This window comes from Maniola jurtina, chromosome 22, assembly GCF_905333055.1.
Source record: "Maniola jurtina chromosome 22, ilManJurt1.1, whole genome shotgun sequence".
Classification (NCBI taxonomy): domain Eukaryota; kingdom Metazoa; phylum Arthropoda; class Insecta; order Lepidoptera; family Nymphalidae; genus Maniola; species Maniola jurtina.
In genome coordinates, this window is record NC_060050.1 from 2816996 (window position 1) to 2833942 (window position 16947).

Below are 16947 nucleotides of genomic sequence, written 5' to 3' on the forward strand. Positions count from 1 at the left end.
GAAGATGAAGTCGCGGGCATCAGCTAGTCTATAAATAAATCCAATATGGCGGGTGACCCTTCGTACGTAAAAAAAAATTAAACCGACGTCTGGCTTGTTTGAAGCTATTAGCAGAAATGAAGTCACTATGGGGCTTTGTTAACTAGATGTTTAAACTAATAATAAGGGAAAATGTTACGTCTGTAGTTTTTATAAGCAGACATGAGTTCTTAGAGTGCTTTAAAAATACGCCTATTGTCATCATCATCGTCGTGATTATTTAACCGACAGACGTCAAGAAGACTTAAAACTAAGACACTTGATTCATATTTGTAGAGCGCTATCTCTTCTACTCTTATGCGTTTTCATCTTTTATCTTACTCATTACCGAGCACGAAATTATATAGGTAGGTACATCATGTAATATGAACGCAAAATATTGTCTTTGTCATAATTGTCTTTAACATTATCTATGACTTCACGATGCATATCTAGGTACAGTGCCACCAAAATCTGTTTAGGCGAGCGAAATTTTAACTAGACCCGAGTCAGCCGCCATTTCAAAATCCACATGGACGAAGTCGCGGGCATCAGCTAGTATTGCAATGTAATTAAACTGTATTGAAACTTCGCCATATTAATTTTTTTTTTGGTGAATTACATAAAATAGTAATACAAAATTCTTCACTAGTGACGCTGTCACTTGAACATGAGTTGGTACCTGGTGGCACTGTAGTTTGATATTCAAATGATCACGGATTATGGTGTTTTTTTAAGAATATTAGCCATGCTAATCATGACTAATACTCCCCTTTCGCCTCCAATTAAGCGTAAAGCTTGTGCCAGGAGTGGGTACGATAAAAGTGCAACGGGTGGGGTTTGAACCGCCAACCGTTCGGAAGTCCTCAACCGTTGAGCTATCGAGGCTTTCGAGGATTTGGTAACATAACTTCATAAGTCTAAGCTGTAATATTACCGGTCGCAGGAGGAATCCAAAAAGTGGGCCCGAAGCCCGAAATCCGAACGGGAGGAAACGGATGTGTCGTTGTCGCCTTTTTAATAATTCTATTTTATATTCCGGTCGCGTAGCCACGATTGTGGCGATTAAAAATAAAAATCTCTTTTCATCTTGCCCGTGTGTACGGCATCCTATATGAAAAATTTGCTTTTGAAGTTCATCACTTCCACGATCTAGGATTCATAACTCAATTTTGTTATTTCTCCTCGTAGGCACGTAGACAATAACGGTTTACATTATGAAGTTGCTTTCAAACTATGGAAATATAATATAATTTATATATATCGCTCACCATACTTTTAAATGTCACTGTTCACAGTAGGCAGTTAAAAGTAGGGTGAGCTATATTTATATATTATATTATATTTCCGTAGTTTGAAAGCAACTTTAGTCTTTTCACCGCTTCAATATTGTTGTTTTCAGTATTTACCTAGAGGCATTGTAATGTTCCTCTTATTTTTTTTGTTTATCATTCTACGAGTTATATTTTAATCTAAATGACCAAAAGATAATATTATGATTTATCTTTCTTTATTACATTATCATTATCACAGTGTTGGAGTATAAAACATGTCGGTGGGTAAAAGTAACCCTATAGTGCGCTTCTAAGCGTTTTCCATACAAACCTTATACCATTCTGCCAACCTTTATGAAATTTTGTAGATACGATCTAGGAACTAATTATTATGTCTGTGGTTTTCCAGATTTCCATTAAAATATTTAGTTTCAAAGTTACACAGGCTCAAAAATTTACATACAATTCCTTAGTTTAGGCCCTTGTAATTTTAAAACTAGGCAACAAATCACAGACATATTAGGGTAGATATGTAGATATTGGTTTCGATATTGAAGTTTGATTGTTTAATACTTAAATGAGATCTAAACTACGTTTGTATGGGGCGAGTGACGGAGAGTCTGTTAAAGATTTGTAATTTAAGAGATGATTTAGATAAATTCAGTCAGCTGACTAATGTGAATTTATTTTTACAGGCGATTTATCTAAAACGTACCCTGCCAAGACGCTAGTTGTACGTGCCACGATATTAGTTATGACAGAAAATTACACCATCACTTGGAGAGGAAACGACGCTATTTCCAAACGTCATACGCCAAAACTAATGTAACGGTAGTCATGCGACACCCTCAAAGATACAAACTTATCTACAACTTCAAAAACTTCATCCAGTTCTCTATTTAATGTGTAATAGAGTTCAAAACTGAATAGCAAGCTCATTTTAAGACGGTAAAATGATGTGGCAAGTTATGCAGTATCGTTTTTAGAAACGACATCGATACTTGACGCCCCGAGTGTCTTGCAGTTTTTTGATTGCTTTATTTATAAAATTTTGAAGTATTTTAATGGTTTCGCTGTTTTAGTTTTTTTTAAATTAAAAACGAAAGTCTTAACAATTTTTTATATGATGGTAACAGCTGTAAGGTATCGTGTGAATAGGTTACATCTCATTTATATCAACTAAGCACCTTTCATTTATCTAGTGTTTTTATACATCAGTTTTTTTTTGTTTTTTTTTTTTGCAGTCATTTCAAACGCATTATATATTTTGGCTCTTAAATTTACTGATTGCATCTTTGCTATTTTTTTCGTCGCAGTCATTTTAACAAATTACAAACTTTAACCAGATAGTTTGACCAGTTTTAGGGAGCTCAATTCGAGTACAAATCCTATGTGGTCATGAAAATGATTATCGACAGGGGATGATGGAAAGTTGAACCATTCGAGGCTGGGATGGGTAATAGCCTTACAGTAATAGGCTAAGAGACATATTTTGACCTTTATTGTTTGACTAGAGGATGCCCGCAACTTCGTCCGCGTGGATTTAGTTTTTTAAAGATCCCGTGGGAACTGCTTGATTTTCCGGGATAAAATGCCTATGTCAATACAGGGACGCAAGCTACCTCGGTACCAAATTTCATATAAATCGGTTGAGTGGATGAGTTTTTAGGAATCCCGTGGGAACTCTTTAACTTTCCGGGATAAAAAGTAGCCTATGTCCGTCCCCGGGATATAAGCTAACCGTGTACCAAATTTCGTCAGAATCGGTTAATGTTTGGCCGTGAAAAGGTAGCAGACAGACAGACACACTTTCGCATTTATAATATTAGTATGGATTTAGAAATATTATAAAAATCATTTACGAGTTATTTCACTATAGCTAATAGAAAATATAGAAAACATACTAACCGACATAATGGGCTGCGAAGCTGAAGTGGCAGGACACATAGCTCAGAAAACCAATAGATGGAGGGGTTCCAAGGTGCTAGAATGGCAACCTCGCACTGGTAAACTCAGCGTTGGAAGATCCAGGACCATGTACCTAACACTAGATGCACTGACATCATCAAACGAGTTCAAGGGAGCCGTGGGATTCAAGCAGTGTCTGGAAGTCCTCACAAGAGACCTATATCCAGTAGTGGATGTCGATCGGTTAATAATGATGACGATAAATACAAAATATTGGATGATTTGTGAATATGGTAACTTTCACAGAAAAAAAACTATAATTTTATAGTAATAAACGAGACTAGACGAGAATAAACAATGTTGAATATAATCATGATTTATAAACTGGATACATAAGCTAGGATAATTTATTGAGCAAACTCCGCTTGTGGAAATAGCTATGATACAATAAATATAATATAAAACTTCTCTGAATTCCTGAAATTATTAAGATTTAAAAATATCATCCACAGAAAAGGGTCAATGGTTTTTTTATTGATACCAGATTTTTGCTTGACTAATATTGTACGTGAGAAGATGCAGTTAAAATGAAATACGATGATATAGATGATATCAATTGGATGCTAAAAGAGGGAAAGGTTGACTAAGTACTATTTTTTACAATTGATCAACCCATTTCTGCCCCACTACTGAGTACGGGTCTCCTCTCAGAATGAGAAGGGTTTAGGCCATAGTCTGCCACGCTGGCCCAATGCGGATTGGCAGACTTCACACACCTTTGAGAACATGGAGAACTCTCAGGCATGCAGGTTTCCTCACGATGTTTTCCTTCACCGTTAAAGCAAGTGATATTTAATTGCTTAAAACGCACATAACTGAAAAGTTAGTGGTGCGTGCCCGGGATGGAACCCCGACCTCCGATTCGGAGGCGGACGTTCTAACCACTAGGCTATCACAGCTTGACTACTATACCAACAGTTAATAGGCACATTTTAAACTGATAATGATGATTATAAAGCTTATAAAGCTATCACAATACATGATATCAGATCAGATCAAAATTAAGTAATTATAAAGAATTATACTATAACTCTGATTATATCACACGCTAAGACTGAATATAATAAAGGAAATTATAGGTAAGTATAAAGGTATAAACACGTTAAAGGGTCGCGCATTCGGAATAATTTTACTACTAGTATAAAGTGTTCTCATTTAAAAAGCTGAACATTTAAACAAGGTGCACAAAATATAAAACAACCTTTAATAGTCTGTCTGCTTTATTGTGAGAGCAGTAATTAAGGCTGGTATAAAAATGTGCCTTTTAAATACCTAAGTGCAGGAAGAATAAATTTATTCTCGACAACAAAATGTACTTGTTTGCGTTCGCGCTCTTAATTAAGTTTATCTCAAGATCCTATCTTCCAGTGGCATTTAGAAAACAAAGGTTACTGTTCATCCGATAATGTTTTAATGACTTCCCAGTTCCTGTAGGAACTTGTCGTTTGGGCCCTGATGTATTAATTGCTGAAAAGCGGATAGGTTGTGTAAACATAGCCGGTGATAGACGTTCCTAATATCGGAATGGTATGTATTTTTAACCCCCGGCCCAAAAAGAGGGGTGTTATAAGTTTGACGTGTGTATCTGTGTATCTGTCTGTGGCATCGTAGCTCCTAAACTAGTGAACCTATTTTAAATTAACCTTTTTTTTGTTTGAAAGGTGGCTTGATCGAGAGTGTTCTTAGCTATAATCTAAGAATTCTAAGACAATCGGTTCAGCCGTTTGAAAGTTATCAGCTCTTTTCTAGTTACCGTAACCTTCATTTGTTGGGGGTGTTATAAATTTTTTATATACACTGGTGTTATTGGGAATATTGTGAAGATAGTATTCCCTTTCTTCTTACGAAAAGACATTGTTTATATTATATTTTCATGCTAGGTAGCTGTTGTATAATTATATCGCTGCAAAATGGCATAAGGCAGATGGGAGATGTTAAACGACAACTAAATTAGACCATTTCACTGAACAAATCTAGTCAATAGTTACTGACAAACGAACCTTAGGGATATGGCTAACTCCCGACCATGTCGCTGCGACAATAGACCAAAGTAGTGGAATACTTACAACAGAAACACCCAAACTAAATCGTAAAAAGGCTATTCAAAAAAAGCAATTGTCAATCTTCCTCTACCTAGTAACGCTTATAAATAAGAAGTTATTTAAAAACACATTAGGTACGTAGATTCCGTAATTAAAGCCCACGAATCATATTTCTTTACTAATAAACCCGTCAACGCTTCTGAGGGCGACAGGTCTTTTCTGCAGACTCGTTACCGGGAGTTCTAATAAAAGTGAGTTATGACATACGACTTCAAGATATAAATACTACGCTAAAAGACAAATAACGCGCTCCGTATGAGAAATGATATAGAAAAAGTTTCTACGAAACTAAATTATCTTGTTGATATAGAAGATAATTTGTAAGGCGAAGAATTTGTTTTTGTAGGGGATAATTGGGCAGAACTTTATTAAAACTTTAATCTTAACTAGACGATGCCCGCGACTTCGCCCGCGTGGATTGAAGTTTTTCGAAATCCCGTGGGAACTCTTTGATTTTCCGGGATAAAAAGTAGCCTATGTGCTAATTCAGGATATTATCTATCTCCATTTCAAATTTCAGCCAATCCGTTTAGTAGTATTTAGTTAGTAATTTAGTAGTTTTTGCGAAAGGAGTAACAAACATAGACACACACATACACACAAACTTTCGCCTTTATAATATTATTGTGATAATTAATTAATAAAAAGTCTTGATTCTCTCACTGACTATCTCATCAACACCCAGCCCAAATTCTTACACCAAGAAAGCTAAAATTTTGTACAAGGTGTGTAAGGTCTGATTTATTGTAATTCCCACAGGATAGGAAATAAAATGAAGTGATGTACGTGAAACGATACAATCACACTAATATTAATAAAGGCGAAAGTGTGTGTATGGTCTGTGCGCGCGTGTGTGTTGTGTGTGTGTTTCTTTGTTGATAGATTTGGCTGTGGAATCGGAATAGATTATACTCTGGATTAACACATAGGCTACATTTTATCCCGGAAAATCAAAGAGTTGCCACAGGATTTTGAAAAACCTAAATCCACGCGGATGAAATCGCGGGCAAATACTCAGTGTAATGAACTGTACCTAATAATATTGACCTAACCTAGTGACTTTGTTGGAAGAACAAGTGTAAATTAAAAATTTATAACACCCCCGACAAGTGAAGGGTACAGTAACTAGAAAAGAGCTGATAACTTTCAAACGGCTGAACCGATTTTCTTGGATTATAGCTAAGAACACTCTCGATCAAGCCACCTTTCAAACGAAAAAAAAAAACTAAATTAAAATCGGTTCATTAGTTTAGGACCTACGATGCCACGGACAGATACACAGATACACACGTCAAACTTATAACACCCCTCTCTTTGGGTCGGGGGTTAAAAAAGAGATACTCCTAGGATTCTGATTGCTAGAACTTTATAGTAGTAGCGTAGGTATAATTTTCATGAATTTGTTTCCAAATTAAACAGCTAAATCATAATAGAAACCATTATAATAAACGTATTTCAAACATATAAACTGTAAATGATGGACTGCAAACAACGTCAAAGGTTGGCACAAAAACAGATATTAACAAACATGTAAATCATAACATCGTTTTAAACACGAAATTAGCGCGGCTTGTAGCGGTGGTCTTTTGTAATTCCATGTAGTATGGTTTTTTGATAGCTTGGAGCTATTCCAAGGAGACTATACGTGGGCGATTGGTTTTTTCTACGTGGAGATAATGTTTGTACTTATTAGTTTGTATAATTATTCAGTACCTCCTCATATTATCAACTGTTGTTCTAGTGTAGAGGCATGCAGCCTCTTTTAAGACCGGCAGCTGCGAAGAAAGCAACACACTTTGCAGCTGTCACTTAGAGAACACAATTTGAATTCGGAACGATTCAAAATATCTTGCTGGCCTGGACGAACCCCGGGCAGCGCATTCAACGAATTCACTTCAGATCATCAAGACCGACACCTCGGTCTAGCGTCAAGCTCCGGCCCTCGTTTTCCTACCACAGTTTTAATTATAACCAAGGCATATATTGTAAATAATAATTATTCATGTAATACAACGTAATAATTGTAGCGGCATTTCATTTATCAGTTATCATGGTTATCATACGCTGCATGGCTGCTACACTAGATCTGCTTCAGTAAATTATATCTCCAAAGTATCCACTTCTACTCTTATGCATATTTGTACACGTTTCTAGTTTTCGTTCAACTCTGTTTTCTCATTGTCTAGAAAATTATAGCCTTAAAAATTATCATCATCTCAACCCATCGCCAGTCCACTACTAAGTACGGGGCTCCTCTCAGAATGAGGAGGGTGTAAGCCACTACGTTTAAGAAAATTATGGAGAATTCTCAGGCAAGCACCATCACCATCAAATTCACCATCAAAGTAGTATTTAATTACCTAAATGCACATGAACTCTGAAAAGTTAGAGTGCGAACGTTAAAAAAAAGATTTCGACGAATTGAGAACCTCCTCTTTTTTTGGAAGTTGGTTAAAAATATAGTAAAATAAAACTTTTAAAAAAAATTAAAAACTTAGTTTTAATTTAAACTTTAGTTTACTAGATAAGTAGAGATTAGAGAGCTGTTGCAGATTTTTACAAGCACTTTTGAATCTTCCAAAGTCAATCCGTATTTCCATAGTGAATTCATTATTATTTACTTTGAATCATTGTTTTACATTAAACACAGATTATAATCAGAGGTCTGTAAACAAAAGATTCGATATCCCAGATTAAGGGGTTTCGAGCTATTGTTCAAGAGTTAATAATACCAATAATACGCCCTTTGATGGTAAGATTGGGAACATATGACAATTAGAGGACTGATCTGAGTAAGAAGAATACGGAATTATTTAATATTTTAAGGATAATGAAACCACACGCGCTTTGGTCGTCTTGTATTTTGGGAGGAAACGAATTGAGGTATCCCTAGTTTTAAGGACTCTGAAAGATCATAAAAGATTAAAAGATTAGTTGGTCAGTCAGTCAGTAAAAGTCACATTCATAAAATAAAACTAAACTTGCACTAACAATGAACAGTTTTAATTGGAACGGTTGAAGGGTGAGAAATGAAGATATTATTTTGACTGTAAACTCATTGGTTGTTCGTTGAAGTTAGGAAACACATAGTTAGCTACCATCTTTTCTCAGATAACCCTATTAGTATTCACATTTACACAATATTTCGGCTGCCTACATCCTTTCGCCTTTCCCGCCACTTGCAAATCGCAAATGGAATAAAATTATCGAAAAATTCCAAAACCGACGGTCACACATCCAACGTCCACATTTTGTTCTCACGAACTTTGTCGCCATTGTTTTTGTAAGAAAAAAACTCGGTGATTGAGTCTTGAGTCTGAGAAAGGTTTTTTGGAGCCAAGGGCGCAGGTTTGCATCTGTTCAACATGTGCACCAAATCGACCTTTAGTGGGTTTTGCAAAAGGTATAGTGATGTGTGACATCGGACAGTGAAGATATTATATCGACAGAAATGACTGAATCCATACTAATATTATAAATGCGAAAGTGTGTCTGTCTGTCTGTCTGTCTGCTACGTTTTCACGGGCCAACCGCTGAACCGATTTGAATGAAATTTGGTACAGACATGGGATACATCCCGGGGAAGGACATAGGCTACTTTTTATCCCGGAAAATCAAAGAGTTCCCACGGGATTTAAAAAAACCGAAATCCACGCGGGCGAAGCCGCGGGCATCCTCTAGTAATAAATATTTTTGTTATGAAAAATCTTTTCATATGAAAAATTAATGAATGGGTGAAAGAAATTCCAATGGTAGGTAGGTACGAGTATTTGCTCAGTACGGGGCATTATTTCCGTACAGCAATTAAACAGGTATTAGGTAATTCCTAAAAGCTTTTTTATTTATTTTTTACTTTAGTTTCTATTACACCTAGATACTAAGGGTCACATTAACTTGCTTCGTTAGGTTCAATCATTTATTTAAGTATTTTTAAAAATTGTCTTAGTTAAGTAAATAAATAAAATGTAACATGAGAATCACGAAACAAAAATATCATGAGGTATGTAGTTGATCTGAGCCTTGTGAAATTCATCTCGTATTTAAAATAAATAAAAACTGAGGGTTAAATACTTACAGAGCACCATGATTCATAAACCATTCAATCATTCGCAAAACATTTTAAATGCTGTAAAAATGTTTATAAATTCTTTGATCAAAGCAATAAAAAATATTTTCTTTTACAACAGAGCATTTCTTATTCATGATTTCCTTGTATTTTATTTCGTAGCAGGCGCCGTGGCAGAGCTTCTATACTTGAGGAGCTGGCGAATAAATCTGACGTTTTCACTGATTCTGAGCGTAACTCTTTTTCTTACCAAATGTATAAAGAAAAGGACAGACAAATCTAATTTAATTTAGAACTGTCAAACCTCGTGACTATAAAGGCCAGTCTAACCTATTGTTTAAAGAGTGAACTACAATTTAAAGTTTTTAAATTTAAAATTCAAATGCCGTCCTTTTTTGCAATATCAAAAAGAAAAAGATGCAGATACTCTAAAGTTTAGAGAAAAATATCAGAATCAAGCCTTTAGTCTGTTGTACACAACCTCTAAATTAAACTAAACTAGCTGATGCCGCGACTTCGTTCGCTAGGATGTAGGTTTACAAAAATCCCGTGGGAACTCTTTGATTTTCCGGGATAAAAAGTAGCCTATGTGCTAATCCAAGGTATAATCTATTTCCATTCTAAATTTCAGCCCAATCCGTCCAGTAGTTTTTGCGTGAAGGAGTAACAAACATACACACACACGCGTACACACAAACTTTCGCCTTTATAATATTAGTGTGATCGGCAGGTCTTAATCTAGTGCTATCCTTTTCTGCAGGGAGCATTATGAAAGGTATATAGCATAGCAATACATTTTTGACTTATCATTTTAATTTAGTTGCACTTAAATTAACATCGAGAATCCAAAATCTGCAAAAAACAGACAGATAAAAAGCAAAGTAATCCTACAAGGGTTTCTTTTTCCTTTCGTCGTACGGAACCTTAAAAACACCGGTAGTATGGACAGTTCTACTTTTGTTCGCCAGCTCCTCACTTCCTTTAAAAGTTATCGACGTCGAATGTCGATAAAACAAAGCGCATCACTGTTCAAAAGCAATAAGTCACAGGCCACAAATCTGTAGGGTCGTTAAAACTTCAAGCGAGCCCACTCCCCGAAATAAAGGAGTGCAACATTACAGACTTCACTTGCCCCGCTGACCTCTACACAAGCACGCTGGACCTGCGATAGCTGACTTGTGTAAAACAACTTGATTTTCGCTATTTTAGCGCTGGTATTCAGCAGTGAGCGTCATTTAAACGTACTGGGGCCTTACTACCATCGCTTAAAGTAGTAATGTTTTAATATTGTTTTGACATTTTTCATATAAAACTTGTATGAAATTGTCAAAACAATATTGAAACATTAATTACTTTTAGCGGTGGTAGTAGGGCCCCTGGGAACTAAATTATATTAGTGACTAGCTGATGCCCGCGACTTCGTCGACGTGGATTTAGGTTTTTCGAAATCCCGTGGAAACTCTTTGATTTTCCGGGATAAAACGTAGCCTATGTGCTAATCCAGGATTTTATCTATCTCCATTCTAAGCAGCCAAATCTGTCCAGTGGTTCTTGCATGAAGGAGTAACAAACACACACACACACACACACACATACATATATACACACAAACTTTCGCCTTTATAATATTAGTGTGATGACTGAATGAATATCTGTAAACATAGTGTCAACACTAAGACCAGTAGCTCGATTCGTTAAAACCTGCATTAATCATTATTACAATCGCAATTGTTGTTATTGGCTTCTTGTTGCAGCAATGCATTTAGCCAATAGTGAGCGAGCTTCAACCAATCAGAGGTGATTACAATCATGACATTGTAGCTGTCATTCTACCACAATCGAGCCCAGCTGCTCGATACTCGAATGATAGCTACAATGTCACGATCGCAATCACCTCTGATTGGCAGATACTCGCGCACTATTGGCTACAATGCATTGTTACAACAAGAATACTTAATACTTACCTATCATAAATTCAGACCATTACAACAATTGCGATTGACAACCATTACTGGTTGTCAGGTTTTCCGGAATCGACCTGCTGTAAACGTAATGTCAACACGAAGACCAATTACCTATATCAAAAGTTAATTTTAATTCACGGTCTGTTTAGTGGTGCTCTTCGAATTGGTACAAAAAATAACTGATATTTTCTATGGCATACCTCTTCCAGCGTAATATTATATCCATTTCAGTGGCTTGCCCATACACTAGCTTTTTAACCTTGACTCACAAGTGATACAGGTTCTAGTGCACTTGTTTTGTCCAAACCAGTCCGAAACTTGGTCTATCTAGTTGAGATAAGGCTGTACAAGGTCCTTATGGAGAAACCGGGACTTAATAGTTTATACTAATATTATAAATGCGAAAGTGTGTCTGTCTGTCTGCTACGTTTTCACGGCCCAACCGCTGAACCGATTTTAATGTTTGGTACAGAGTTGGGATACATCCCGGGGAAGGACATAGGCTACTTTTTATCCCGGAAAATCAAAGAGTTTCTAAGGGATTTAAAAAAATCGAAATCCACGCGGGCGAAGCCGCGGGCATCCCCTAGTATTCTCATAAATGGAATTTCAAAATACTTAAACATATTTTTATGGAATGCTTATTAATTAATTGGGTGTTTTGATAACATATTGACTTTAATCTCTATTTTTAGTTTTAATTTCGATTTAAGTTTATTTTATAAAATTGTTAATTAAAATATGTAACAGAATACAAATATTTTTCATTCAAATAATATTTTTTTTTTGAATAATTCTCTCCCCCGAGATGATGCCTGAAGCCATAACACTTCTCATTCAGAGAGGATGTCCGTTCTCAGTAGTGGGCCGGTGAAGTGGGTGGATCAGTCAATGATAATAATTTTTTCTATGATACCCATGAAACCATAATATTTAATACTTACCGTAATCAGAAGACCTTACGTACTGCGTAATTATTTATTTAATTAATTTTTTTTTATTTAATTATTTCAGCGTATAGGTATCTACGAGAGAATCAAATAAAAAAATAGGTCTTTGTGTATAAAGCTATGTAAATTATTATCCCCTAAAAGCATTTTTTTTTGTATTTCTCTCGTCCCAAAAAGTCAACGTGTCTTTTCAAAAGAAATAAAGTAGGTACCCTTAAGCTCAGAACAAGCTCGAATTAACGTTGTTTACACAACCCACACATCCCATAACAATTTGTTACGCTAATCTCATAAAATGTGCATATTCATTACTCCTTATGCTCACAGACCAAAGATAAAGATTTGGACAGTGCATGCCGTGAAAAAGTGAATTATCTCTAACTAGCTGATACCCGCGACTTCGTTCGCGTGGATGTAGGTTTTTAAAATTCCCGTGGGAACTCTTTGATTTTCCGGGATAGAAAGTAGCCTATGTGCTAATCCAGGGTATAATCTATTGCCATTCTAAATTTCAGCCCAATCCGTCCAGTAATTTTGCGTGAAGGAGTAACAAACATACACACACACACACACACATACAAACTTTCTCCTTTATAATATTAGTGTGACTAGCTGATACCCGCGACTTCGTTCGCGTGGATGTAGGTTTTTAAAATTCCCGTGGGAACTCTTTGATTTTCCGGGATAAAAAGTAGCCTATGTGCTAATCCAGGGTATAATCTATTGCCATTCTAAATTTCAGCCCAATCCGTCCAGTAGTTTTTGCGTGAAGGAGTAACAAACATACACACACACACACACACACATACACATACAAACTTTCTCCTTTATAATATTAGTGTGATTTTGTATTATTACCTCTGTGATTTTTTTGATGCGTTCCTACTACTTTACATATAGTGACAAAGTATTATAGGTATATTATTTAGTAAGTCTATTACTTCCATCATCATACCATCATCCTATACCCATCATCATCATAACGATTTTTCTGACATCAACATCCACATGGATGTCCACTGTGCATCCTTGGCATGAATCCCTGCACAGATCCCTGGGTGGAGCTTATTCGAACAAAATCTATCAAAACGAGATAATATAATATCGTAAGATTTATTTATTTGTTGTGAACACATTTCTAGCATACAATATTTTACAATACAATATTCTTAATTGATAAATCATAATATTAAAAAGAAAATAAAATAAATATAAATAAACAAACCTTTTTTAGAAACCTTAAAGAGATGCGAATTTTAAAAAGAAGATGATTTTCCTAAAATCCCTTGTGGAATGCAACGTGCCTTAAATTAAAACTCGTTATTATATTTGCTTCACATTAATGACATTGACTCCATCTATCCTTACTTTTTAGTCTATGATTAAACTGCAGCCCAAAAATAATGTTAGCGTTTTTACAACCACACGTCTTGAGACTTATGAGGGTAAGCGCGATATTTTAGCGCGCATAAAATTAGGTTTCTGCCCATATGCAGCACGTACAAGGCACTTGGTTTTTTTAATGTTTACTGACCCTTTTGTTTCTTTACTCACCAGTGACCGTAGATACTTCGGAGTTCGGTCAATTCGTAAGTTTGGATATAGGGGGTAATCTCCGGAACTAATGATCCTGTCTCAGATTAAGGATTGGTCTCTAAAATTGGAGTCTAATCCTTAATCTAAGGATTCTGTTCTAAAAATTCTGTCACTGATAGACACCTAAAAAATTAATTCAGCTTCATTACTCCCCAGTGCTATAGACTATACCTAAATTACTACACTAGGACTACACTAGGACGAAGTTGTGTTGCGGGCAGATGATTGACTTAGATCACTGCTCATATTAATTATTAATTAATTAATGCGAAAGTGTGCTTGGTTCGTTCTTCAATCACGCCGCAACGGAGCAACAAATCGGCGTGAATTGTTGCATGGATATATCATATGGATATATCATGTAGTTAAAGACCTGGAGACTAGTACATATATAGGCTTTTTATCCCGGTAGAAAAAAATTGAAATCAAAGAGTTCCCACGCGATTTTAATTAACTCCATCCACGCGAACGAAGCCACGGGCATCAACTAGTAATTCAAATCTGCCCATCAATAAAATAAAGCCTGTCTTATGCATCTTTCAAAGCTGGACACCTTTTTTAAACTCATCATCATCATCATTATGTCCTCTCCTGGACATAGGTCCCTTCACCCTTAGGACACGTCACGGTCTTTACATCCTTCCTGCGACTCATTTGATGTCGTCTATTTCCCTAGTGGAGTGTCTTCCAACGCTGCGCTTCCCGGTGCGAGGTCGCCATTCTAGCACCTTGGGACCCGACTGTCTATCAGTTTTTCGAACTATGTGCCCTTGCTTTTGAAACCCAATTTAATAAAATATTTTCATATTGTTACAGATGAAGACTACACAGTGATACAAGCGTCAACGAACGAGAGGTTACGATTGATATGCGGGCTGAAGCCGAGGAATCAGGTGCATGTGGTGCGATGGTACATCGATGGCAAACCTCTCGACACCCAGTTGAGGCCCAGAGTGGTGCAGATGAAGCAATGGTTAGTACAATATACCTACTAAGTAGGTAGGCAGTAGGCACTACTAGAAATCGATATCTACCTATTGATATAATAAATGTGAAAGTGTTTTTCTGTCTGTCCTTACAGCCCATCTGTTTGACAGATTTGGATGGGTACCTACAGACAGATCTGTGGGTACAGAGATAACTTGCATCCTGGGAATACTTCGTGTTCCAGATTTTTTTTTTAACGAGGGTTTCCTAAGACCTAAATCCACGTTTAGGAAATTGCAAGCATCCTTTATTTTGGGCACAGGTAGCTTGTATCCTTATATAGGAGTATAGTATTTATATCCCGGAAAATGGAAGAGAGAGAAAAAGGAAATCGAAAGCCTACATAGTGGATGCAAGCTATCTCTACCATATTTAGTAAAATCTATGAAACACATGGACCGCGAAAAGGCAGCAGGCAGACACACAATTTTGCATCTTACGCCTGCAATTTTATAACCAGTATGAAATTTATTTATTTGGATCATGGAACTCTCATATAAGTATGGATATTACTCTCCTTCCAAACCAATTCCTTGAATATTTCACATAATCTCACCAAACAAACAAGCAAATGCTAAACAAGCTAAGCTAAAGCTATACAATTTCTCATAACATTTCTTACTACCCGTCGTCATACTCCCACCGGATTTAGATCTGAATTTCTATGTTTTGCGTATCATATCCTGCGCTTAAATCGCGACTAGGAATCTAAAAATATCGCACTAAACCCAACTAGTATCAATATTTATGCATTTCTGTCCGAGCGCGCAATAATTCATATGCAACGGCATATTACATGGGATTCTATTTGAGGCATGTGAAAACAAGCTTAGGTGCGATCATAATAACTCGTCAATCATTTGTTTATGGGCAGCACCGAAAACGATGGTGACTATAATCACATACATAAAAATTAATGTTTGTGTCTGTATATATTCGTTATCTATGCGTTCGCGTTGCGTTCATCCACTTGCATGAAGGTTTATGCCATTACCATCAACGCCGGACAAACTGTGGAATCAACTCCCTTCGGTGTTCCCATTAGATTACAAAATGGGGTTATTCGAGGGGTGGACCAACAAATTCCTGAAAGTCCGGCAACGCATAGGCGGTTCCTCTGGTACCTACTGCAAATGTTCATGGGCGGTGGTCATCGCTTAACATCAGGGTTACCCACCTGCTCGTGTGCTCGCTATTTGTATAAAAAAAATACAAATAAATACGGTGGCGCGCGCGTCAGTATTGCCAGCCAGACCGAGCATTAGCTAGTAGGAAATATCATCATCATCGTCAACCGATAAAGTCTGTTCCCACACGCCGCTTGAATCCAGCGGAACTTTTTGAATCCACCTAAGTAGAAAATGTAAAATACATCATTCTATCATTTCTATAGTGTCTATGGTACCTTGATATGATGAAACACCTCCTAATGCAGAGGTGTGAACTGCGAATACTTTTTCATTAGTCAACCTACTCGAAACCTTACCTAACGGAAACTATTAACAGTTTAATCTCTTTTCAGGTTAAAAATCAAATCGTTCCGAGCCAAAGACGCTGGAGTGTACACGTGTCAAAATGAAGAGGATAAAGGCAAGGAAATGAGTGTTACAATCAAACACAAGCCAGATCTCACTTCGGACAACATAGAAGGTAATGTTTAATTTCATTTAATAAATTAAAAAATAACACCCTGACAAGTGAAGGTTACAGTAACTAGAAAAGAGCGGATAACTTTCAAACGGCTGAACCGATTTTCTTGGATTATAGCTAACAACACTCTCGATCAAGCCACCTTTCAAACAAAAAAAAACCAAATTAAAATCGGTCGGTTGAGGAGCTACGATGCCACAGACAGATACACAGATACACACGTCAAACTTATAACAACCCTCTTTTTGGGTCGGGGGTTGCCATGGCTTTGAAAGATCTTCTGGGCCTGGTCTGGTAGTTGTCAACAGAAAAATGCAAATAAAGCTTAAAAGTCACAGTCATCCACCATGGATTGACACATAGGCTACTTTT

General features: G+C 36.6%; 1 protein-coding gene across 4 annotated transcripts in view; it reads left to right on the forward strand.

Annotated features, from left to right (window-relative positions):
* The window catches only part of LOC123876758 (fibroblast growth factor receptor homolog 1-like), a 102142-nt gene that overhangs the window by 72708 nt on the left and 12487 nt on the right, over positions 1-16947 (forward strand). For all 4 annotated transcript variants that reach the window (XM_045923115.1, XM_045923113.1, XM_045923114.1 and 1 more), the window contains exons 3-4: positions 14755-14911; positions 16448-16575. In XM_045923115.1, the coding sequence (XP_045779071.1) occupies positions 14755-14911; positions 16448-16575 (285 nt within the window). The remainder of the gene's footprint in view (positions 1-14754; positions 14912-16447; positions 16576-16947) is intronic.